At 45.4% G+C, this 10198-nt stretch overlaps 1 protein-coding gene across 2 annotated transcripts in view; it reads left to right on the top strand.

Moving 5' to 3' along the window:
- The first annotated feature begins 104 nt into the window (after positions 1–104).
- Positions 105–10198, top strand: part of CISD2 (CDGSH iron sulfur domain 2) — a 25044-nt gene continuing 14950 nt past the window's right edge. The window contains exon 1 of one of the 2 annotated variants that reach the window (XM_019526270.1): positions 105–248. In XM_019526270.1, coding sequence (XP_019381815.1) covers positions 146–248 — 103 coding nt within the window. In that variant the 5' untranslated portion in view covers positions 105–145. Of the gene's footprint in view, positions 249–447; positions 544–10198 lie in introns of those variants that run through there. The other variant, XM_019526271.1, reaches the window with a different exon arrangement.

The raw sequence follows: 10198 nt of genomic DNA, 5'->3' as shown, positions 1-10198 counted from the left end.
CCCCCCCCCCCCCCCCGTAGCAAGCTCAGGGCATGTTGAAGGCAAGGGCTTCGCTTTTCTCGTGCGCATGCGCAACCGAGGGAGCAGTCCGGCCGGTGGCCTGAGCGGCGGGGGCGGAGCTACGGCCCGGCTCGAGCCTGCCGCCATGGTGCTGGAGAGCCTGGCCCGCATCGTGAAGGTGCAGCTGCCGGCCTACCTACGGCGCCTGCCGCTGCCTGAGAGTCTCGGCGGCTTCGTCCGGCTCACAGGTACTGGAGCCGGCGGAGCGGAGCCGGGTCCCGGGGGACGGGCTGGGACGTCCTTGGGAGCCGCCGGCAGGACGGTGCGGGTGGCTGGGAAGCCCGCGCCGCTTCTCCCGAGCGAGCCCGCTGTTGCCGCAGAGGGCCCGGCCCGGCCCGGCCCGCTGTCGCCGCCAGCACACAGAGGGGCGCGGTTATCCCCCACTGTCCGGCACTGGGGAGGCCGCACCTGGAATCCTGTGCCCAGTTTTGGGCCCTGCTGCAGAAAGGATGCGGCTAAGTTGGACAGAGGCCAGCGGAAATGGTTGGGGGGGCGGGCCGCGGCACGTGGTTGCTGAGGGGACTGGGCTTGATGGGCGTTATACACCGGCCTGGGGCTGAAAACTAGCAGTGGGGATGATTTAATTAAAGCTGCTCTAACGAGTTCTAGTTACAGTGCTCCCACTGCCATTTTTCAGTGCAGGGATGCCAATACATGTGACACTGGAGTCTGCTGGAGCACAGTAATTGCCATGCTCCAGCAGAATCAATTAATTGCGTCAAGAGCAGCTCCATGCATGTGTATAGGTGCCCAACGTAGTCTGTAGAAGACAAGACTGAGAGGGGATTTGATAGTAACCTTTAACTAGCTGAAGTGGGGTTCAGAAGAGAATAGAGCTTGACTGTTTGGGGGGGGGGAAGAGATAACTGAATAAGGAGCAATGGTCTGAAGTTTCAGCATGGGAAGTTTAAATTGGATATTAGGAAAAAAGTTCTCACTAGGAGGGTGGTAAAGCACTGGAACAGGTTACCCATAGAGAGGTCATGGACTATCCATTCTTGGAGACTTTTAAGACCCAGCTCAACAAAGCCCTGGCTGGAATAATCTAGTTGGGGCTGGTCCTGTTTTCAGCAGGAGGTTGGATTAGATGATCTCCTGAGGTCACTGCCAAACCTAATTTTCTATGATTTAGTGGCCGGAAAATTGGACGATGGGGGAACAATGGCCATTAATACTACCACCTGCCCCCGCTGCCAAATTCCTCTACTCCCCACACACGAGAATTGGCGCTGGGCCACACTCCTTGCACAGATGGGGTCCTGCTGTGCCAGAGCTGGGCCACTGGCTGGATGAGACCCACAGAGAGACCAGGCTCTGCCCATCTGGCCCGCCAAGAATAAAGGTTAAACATCACAGTCCTAGACCTTAAATGCTAGAGGCTGCAGGTGAGAGAGGAACAGTGGTCAGAGCCTTACTCAGTTCACTCTCCCTTTCATTATCCATGCTCTGCCCCTGTGTGACACAGGACATTGGGTAAAATGTACCCATGCTCTGACCTAGATGTTCTTAAAATTCGTATCCTCCTTTGAGAACACCCACAGCCAAAGATGCAAGCCAGCTGCACCCAGTAATCGGATTGAAAAAGGCGAGGAAATGCTTTCCCCCAGAGTCATTAGATGTCTCTTGGACTTGGTAAAGTTATGCCATTTTAAGGATAGAATTGTGCTGTTTGAATTCATGCTCTGTTGAGGTCCTGAATAAATTGTAAACGGGAACTTCACAAATCAAATCTTTTGACTTGGTTGTCAGGCGGATGAAACCTGGAAAACACTCTTTTAGCTAGCATTGTTTGTTTGGGGACAGATGCAAAGATCATGCCACTGCTCTGGCAGTATTAAAGCTCCCAAAACTCAGGATGGCTCACTTGCTTACACTGAACACCAGGCTTTTCCAGATTCAGCAGTGTTAGGGAGCATTTGAGTTTTGTCTTCCAGCATGTTTACATTGAGTGTTCTCCCATACTATATATATCTAACTGTATATCTTACTCTGTCTCTCTCTCTCACTGTATATCTAACTATCTCTCTCCTGAGCACTACCAAGCTATACTTCCTTCTTTCTAAAGTTTCTCTGGCATGTGGTAATCATTCTGCACCAAGTTAAGGGAAATCTTAATTATGATATGAAATGGATCAAGTCCCATACAGCCATAACATCTGGTATTTCCTGCCTTAAGCTTTCCATCTTGTCACATGTTGTGTAACAGTATTTTTTTTATTTCATTTCCTAGTTTAAAATATAAAGCTTCTTGATTAATCCCTGTTTGCTTCAGCTGTCTGAGCCTGTATTGCCTGTAACTGAATTGTTCTGCAGTCTACCTGTGTGTTTATGTACACAATATTTGTCGTACAACACAATGGATAGCATAACAGAATTTTCTCTTATTAATGCACAGACCTGCACGTGCAACAACAGTTTTAAAAGCATTTGTGCTTTATATAACTTGAAGTACAGACTTCTTGCTGAGACCAAATAGCTTTAACTTTGAAGTTATAAACATTAGTCATTTGACAGATTCTCACAAAACATCAGGTTTTTTGTGTTTCTTTTTTTTAAAGAGGGAGATGGAAAGGGGAGAACTCTAGCTTGTTACATAACTCATTCTGCTTGCACTAAGTCCTTTCTGCCTGAAAGGACTTAGGAGTACAGGGAGCTCACCTCTGGCTGAGTCCGTTTATATGACACTTCAGGTGAATGTTTCTGTATGTGGATGAAAGAAGAGACTGGAATGAAAACAGCTTTGTTACTGCTATAGCAATTCACTGAGCTTAGATGGAAAAACTCCAGAAGTTGTGTAAATTTGCTACCTCTGGTTCTTACTGATTTCACTAGTACTTGAGCAGTTGAACTTAGTAGAAAGGCTGCAGATCCAAAATGTAACCAGAAATACAGAGCTATGGGCTAACAGCATAAATCTGCATACATGATATCCTCCCTCCCTCCCCCAGTATGCAGCGAGGCTACTATCCATTGTCACACTTATCTTTTTCTTAAAGGTATAAAGCGTGTATCATGTTGATAGCACTAAACTGAGAAAAACAGCTGGAGGTGACATGTGGAAGGCTGAAGTATTCATTGTTAAGGTAAACTTAACATGATCAGCATCATGTTATCATTAGCATGGTAAACTTGATGTAATGAGTCTTTTCCAAGATCATCCATCCTTGCAAGCCTCCATCTTGGCCAGCAGCCCTTTCTTTCATAGTAGCAGCCACCTGAAATAACAGAATGTGATAAACAGAATGACCTTGCTTGTGACCCCAGTGGTTCGGCATCAACTAAAATGGATCCTGAAAAGATATGACCACATCTAAGTTAAAGACACTGGTTTTTTTCTTCCCTATCAGCTGTTCACGCAGCATGAAATGCACAAATTCCCGGGCAGTGTTTTGTGTTATAACAATTGCGTTGGAACTTTCTCATTACTGTCTGATGCTTGAACTAAACCTCTTACATGTAGAGGTTTCCCACAGTCTGAACTAAACCTCTAATAGTTTCCCACAACTTTGTACTTTGACCATGTTTGCAGAAGTGCTGCAAGTAGCACACAAAGAAAAACAAATTCTCTCTGTGCCTGAAGAAGGGTGTTTGTATCTGAAAGCTTGCAAAGAACATTTTCCCAACTATTTAGTTGGTCTAATAAAAGATATCACGTTTACCCAAAGAACTGTCTGCTGATATCCTTAGACCAACACAGCTACAACCAACACCCCTAAAGCAAGTTTGTCCTAGTCACAGGGCCAGATTCTTACAGGGATTTTAAGTGCTTGACTTGTATCAAAATCAGTGGGAGTTCAGTGGTCCTAATACCTTTGAGGATCTAAGTCCATGGCTCTCAATGTCTTTAGACTCGAGGCACCCCTTGGAAGATGCCAGCTCTTAGTTTTCACTCATTTTTTGATAATAGAACAATTCTCCAATTGTGAAGAAGTAAGACATACCACAACAGGTCAGACTGGTTTTGGTGCTATGGATTCATATTTTAAAACTCTGGGTTTATCTTGTTTAACATGTTTCTCACATAAAAGTGCTAACATTGTACAGTGTACCACAACACTTGAAAACCTTTCAAGGCATCGTGGGGTACTGTAGCACCTTGGTTGAGAATCACTGATGTAAGCCAAAGAGTATTATAATTGGCTACTAGTGTTACTAGGGTATCCTAGTAACACTGGTGCTGACATTTCAAATCTCTCATGTTCATCCCACCACAATATATGTAGGCTGTGGTGAAGCTAGTATTTCAAATTAAATGCGTTTTAATGGACCTTTGTGATTAAACATGGAGAGGGTCAGATGCGTTATAAGATGAAGTTTGGAAGGACTTTGACACAACCCACCCCAAAGTGATTTCTGTGACAAACTTGCAGAAAAAGAGACTTCCTTAAAAATAAAAACAACAACATTAAAGTTAGGAAATGTTTATTTATTTAATAATAATATTTTAAGGGAAAGATTAAGAAATATATTATGTTGTTTTATAAAAATATTCGATAAAAAGGGATTCTCTCTTTAAAGAGGGCAAGCAGCCAGTGTGTAGGGAAAGAGCACTCTCAGAGGTGGGTAAAAGGAAAGTGTGCCGTGTTTCTGTGCAGAGCATTGGGCTTGGTTCATGCCCTTGGTGGACAAGCGCCCTTAGTATGTTAATAACATACTGAATAGTTTGGAAACTGCACGTTACAAAAAAGATTAAAGCAAGCCAAGTGATAGAATATATATAGATGCAGAGTTCCCAGGCTGCAGTTTCATGCATGCATATGTGAAACTCAGTATAAAATGAGCACAGCCCCACAAATAGAAGTAGTTATATATGTCCATTTCCATATGTCCTGCAAGCACCCAGGACATGGTGGTAACTATAATTAAACAAGTTACTGATAATCTCATATCCTGTACTATGACTCCATTTTCTAGTAATTTTGGTATCGTGTATATGGATGTCTGTTTTCTCTTTTTTCTTTCAGTGCTCTCTCTCTCTCTCTCTCTCTCTCTCTCTCTCTCCCCTTTTAACCTAACTCTTTTTTAGCCTATGTATTAGTACCTGGAATCGAGGGCAGTCCCTGCTGAAAGTTTGAGAAGTGGCTAGTAGCTCGGCCTGTGTGAATAGGGAAGTATTTGATTCAGATTCGGAGGACAGTGATTCGATTTGGAGATTCAGATCACTGTCCTGAATTGATTTGACTGAATTGGCTTTGGAAGATTCGGCTTTGATTTGGAGAGACTCGAAGATTTGGCCATAGACTATAATGGGGGAATCACTGAAAAACCTATAACTTTGTCATTTTTTGGCAGATTTGGATGAAAGTAGGAGGGATGGGAGCCCCTTTTGAGGACATGAAGCCTGCCAAGGTTCAAGGAGATAGGTGCAGGGGTTTCTGGGAAACTGCACCTCAAGCTTCTGAAAGCAAAATTTGTGACGTGTGTGAGAGTGAGTGTGAGAGTGAGTGTGAGAGTGAGAGAGAAGTTGCAGTGGGATGAAAACAGCAGGGATGGCAGCCTATAACAGGGGGCCTTCCCAGTGCTCAGGCAGAAATAGCTCACAAAAGGGACAGAAAGGCTGCAGACAGAGGCTTATGTGCTGTTTCTACATCCTGCCCCCAGAGTACTATGATTGGAAGGGAACTGGGGGAAAGATCACAGTTACTGGCCGGCTACAGGTGTCAGTATTCCCCCCACTCTCCCACCCTTTTCTCAGTTTCTGTTCCCCTGCAAGACTGCTTCCGAATCTTTTTCCAAATCAATTCAGAGGGCTTTTATGGTCTCCCGATTTGATTCAGATTCAGTGATTCAGCCTCCGAATCGGACCGAATCTTATCCAAATCTAATTGGCAATCGAAGCTTCACAGACCCCGACTTGTAGCTTGTATGGTAGGTGGTACTGTAACTAAACTGTAACATTTATAAATTGTAGATTAATATATCATTTTACAAGCAGGTGGAAGACAAGGCCTCTGTCTTGAAAATCATGTGAGACTCTTAAACGTGTAGGTCAGTAGCTCAAATTCAAGATGGTGGAAATAATGCCAGTTAAATTATAATAATTGAAAGGGTGTTATACAATGTAGGTTAGGTTAAAATCCCATTTATTACTCATGTTCACAACAAAATAAGGAGAATGAATATTTTTTTTCAGCAACCTCAAAAGAAAATTTCCAAATTTTGACAGAGATTTTTGTCCTGCCTTTGAAAGAAGGGCAAGAACTGATTTTTTAAAATACATCTTAAATGAAAAATCATAGTCTTATTATTTGGGTGGGGGTACCATGTATTGGCAACTCAACCAGGATCAGCATTGTTCGTTTGTCCTTCAGGAGTGAAGATGACTGAATCCGGAGGGGGGAGAGAAAGGAAGCAGGAAAGAAGAAGGGAGGGAGAAAAGAGAAAGGGAGAAAAGAGAGAGGAAAGGGAGATGTGTGGAGGCTAGGTCATGTGGGTACATAGGTGACTTATAAGCCCCATCTCTGCCCTGAACAATCTGCTTCGGCAGGGGCAGGAGAGTGATGAGGACTGGACATGACAGGTCCTCGTTTTTCTGGCCACGTGCTTCCACACTGCCTCTGCCATGCACCACTGCTTGAAGGCCAGTGCTCTGCTCTTGGACTATTGAATTCCAGGATGGATGGTCATGAGTGATTTGCTCCCATGACTCAGGGTTGATGCCAAAACTCTTTAGGGACACCTTTAGGGTGTCCTTGTACTGCTGCTTTGGTGCTCCATTAAAGTGTACTCCATTTGACAGTTAGCCATAGAAGATTTTCTTCAGCAGGTGAACGTTGGGCATTCTTGAAAGGTGGCCAGCCTATCTTAGCTGTGCCAGTTTCAGTAAGGTATGGATACTGGGATCTTCTGAGCACCTCAGTGTCTAGAATCTTGTCTTGCCACTTAATTCTTAGTATCTTTGTCAGGCAGCACAGGTGGAAGTGGTTTAGTTTCTTGGCATGATGCTGGTAAACGGTCCAGGTTTCACAGGCATAAAGAAGGGTCGGGAGGATGATGACTTTGTAAACCTTCAGTTTTGTTGATATTCCAATGCGTCTGCGGTCCCAGACCAATTTACGGAGTCTGCTGAAGGCCATGCCAGCTTTTGCTAGCCTCTCATCGACTTTGTTGTTAATGTGGACACAGGAGAGTATGCTGCCTAGATAGGCAAACTTGTTGACCATCAGCAGTTGTTGGCCTTTAACTGAGGTGTGTGGTTCCTGGGGTGTTCTGCCAGGCGCAGGTTGAAACATCACTTTGGTCTTCATTGTGTTAATAGTGAGTCCGAAGTTGTTGCAGGCTGACAAGAATAGGTCCGTGGACCGTTGCATACTGCACAGTCGTCACCAAAAAGGAAGTTGCGAAGCGTGGCTGTCTGGACTTTGGAGCTCACTCGGAGCCTGAGCAGGTTGAAGATGTCTCCGTCAAAATGGTACCTGATTCCTATACGAAGGTCATCATCTTGGAAGGCATCTGACAGCATGGCAGAGAATACTATGCTGAAGAGGGTAGGTGCGAGCACACAGCCCTGCTTGACTCCATTTGTGACTGGAAAGGGGTCAGAGTATTCGCCATTCACAAGGACGTGTGCCATCGTGGAACTGTCGAACCATATTGATGAATTTTCCAGGGCATCTGTACTTCTTCGTGATTTCCCAGAGGCCTTCATGGTTCACTGTGTCAAAGGCTTTGGTTAGGTCGACGAATGTGAGGAGAAGGTCAACGTTCTGTTCCTGGCACTTTTCTTGAAGCTGCCAGGCTGTAAACACTATGTTGGTGATTCCACATACTTTTCTGAAGCCACATTGACTCTCAGGCAGTAGGTTGTTTAGATGGTCAGTCAGCCGGTTGAGGAGGACTCTTCCATGTATCTTGCCGTCAGCTGAAAGAAGGGAGATGCCCCTGTGGTTGTCACAGAGCTGGCAATTTCCCTTCCTCTTGTACAAGTGGACTATAGAGGCATTCTTGAATTTGAGGGACTACCTCCTGTGCCCACATACTGCAGAAGATATCGGTTAGTTTCTCTGTGAGGCTGTGACCACCTAATGTCCACCTGCACTGGAATTGCATTGGCTCCAGGAGCTTTGCCACTAGATATTTGTTGTATGTCCTTTTCGACTTCCACGATTGTAGGCGGAGCTTCAAGTGAGGTGTTGATGGTGATTTAAGGCAGCTTGTGTATGGCATCCATGTTGACAGTGGAGATCTGATTGAGGATGACGCTGAAGTGTTCAGTCCATCTCTGGAAGATATGGACCTTGTCATTTAGCAGCGTGGTCCTATTGGCGGACAGCAGAGGGGAGGATCTGAGGACTTGAAAATTATAGACAGCATTTACGGCATCAAAGAACTTCACATCGTTATGGTCAGCATAGTGCTGGATCTTGTCGTTTTTGTTTTTTAACCATGTGTCCTGCACCCCTTGCAGCTTGTATTAAATGATCTTCTGTATGGAGCTGTTGGCGTGTTGTGTTGACACAGACTTATCATAGAGGTAGGCTCTGTGGAGATGTTGTTTCTCTTCCAGCAGCTGTTGTATCTCCTTGTCATCTTTATCAAACCAGTCTTGGTGTCTGCGGATGCTTGGTCCCAGGGTCTCAAAAGCTCCAGTGTATAATTTCATGGAGCTGCTTCCAGTTGGCTTCAATGGAGCTGGAATGGAGTGGTGTAGTGTGAAGCTGACCTTTCAGATGGCTTGCAAGAGACAGTCTGGTGCTGTTGCTTATCAGCCCTGCACAGTTGAGGTGCTTTGGTCCACTTCATCTTTGTGGACGCTGTCTGGTTTGAATCATGATCTTTGGTGAGGAGATGATCAGTCCAGCATTTGGTGCCTCACATTGCTTTGGTTACCGTGTCTGTCCCTCCTTTGGACGATGACATAGTCGATAAGATACCAGTGCTTAGAGTGAGGGTGCACCCACAATGTCTTCTTCCGGTTGGAGAGATGGAACACAGTGTTGGTAACCAGGAGCTTGTGTTCAGCATATAGTCCAAGTAGAAGACAACTGCTTTTGCAGCTTCTGATCCCGTGCTTCCCAATGATGCCATCCCATGCTTGGCAGTTGGAGCCAATCATGGCGTTGAAGTTGCCAATGAGGATAAGCCAGTCAGACTTCAGTACAGTAGTGATCATGGAGTGGAGGACATCGTAGAACTGGTTCTTGACTTGGTCATGGTAGGGCTGTATGTACTGATGATAGTGGCGCAATTTTGCCGAGCAGGGGAAGCTTGAGCCCCATCAGTTGGTTATTTACTCCCTTAGGCAGGTAGGTCAGCTTCTTGGTGAGGCTGTTTTATATAGCAAAGCCAACACCTGCTTCCTGTTTGGCTTCACTGCCACAACTTTTACAGAAGAATGCATAGCCAGCTTTTCTTGGGAGCTCCCCTTCATCGGGTAGGGGAGTCTTGCTGAGGGCAACGATCTGGACATTGTATCTGCCCATTTCTCTCCCCATGAGGCAGTTCTCCTTTCTGTTAATCAATGTGCATACTTTCCTCACGCCCAGCTTGAGGGAGATTGATTTCTTTCCTTTTCGACTGCTGTAGTGGAACCCCTGCCAGCTGCGGCATGCTGGCCAGGGTAAGGTGAAGCAGACAATATTTGGGGCACCTTTTCTAGCCCTTTCCTCACTCTAAGAGGTGAGCAGTGTGGTCCTGAATAGGGCTGCTCAGCCACTTGGGACTGCTGAGTTCTACCACTGCTTCTGTCCAGTATAAAGTGACCCAAAGCCCTGAGCCGCCTGTGTACTTGCGGCTACAGCTTCAAGTGTGTCCACGCCTGCTGCTTTGTTGTTGGCCTGTTTTCACAGGGCTTGTGCTGGATGTAAATTGCACAAGATTTGGATTGGAGTGAGAGAGAGTTGTGCAGCGTTGGATCACTCGGTCATCCGAGCCAGTTGCTAACAACTGGATCAGCATTGTATGGATGTGCGTTTGTTTGAGTATTACTGTTTCACTCTCAGGTTAAAGGATCCCAACCCTGGAGTCTGGGTGGATATAATATTTTGGCTATTGAAACCTTTTCTATATTTACTTCATAGAGCTTCCTTAGTTACCAGATTGGGTCAGTTTAAATTTACGTATCTGGTGGTGAGCAGGGATCCTGGTTTTCGATGATTTAAAAAAAAAAAAAAAAAAAAAAAAAAAAACCCCAATTTTT

Source organism: Gavialis gangeticus, unplaced genomic scaffold (assembly GCF_001723915.1).
Source record: "Gavialis gangeticus isolate Ggan-Ray unplaced genomic scaffold, GavGan_comp1, whole genome shotgun sequence".
Classification (NCBI taxonomy): Eukaryota; Metazoa; Chordata; order Crocodylia; family Gavialidae; genus Gavialis; species Gavialis gangeticus.
Note: the sequence above shows the minus strand (reverse complement) of the source record. Positions and strands in the feature narration are given on the sequence as shown.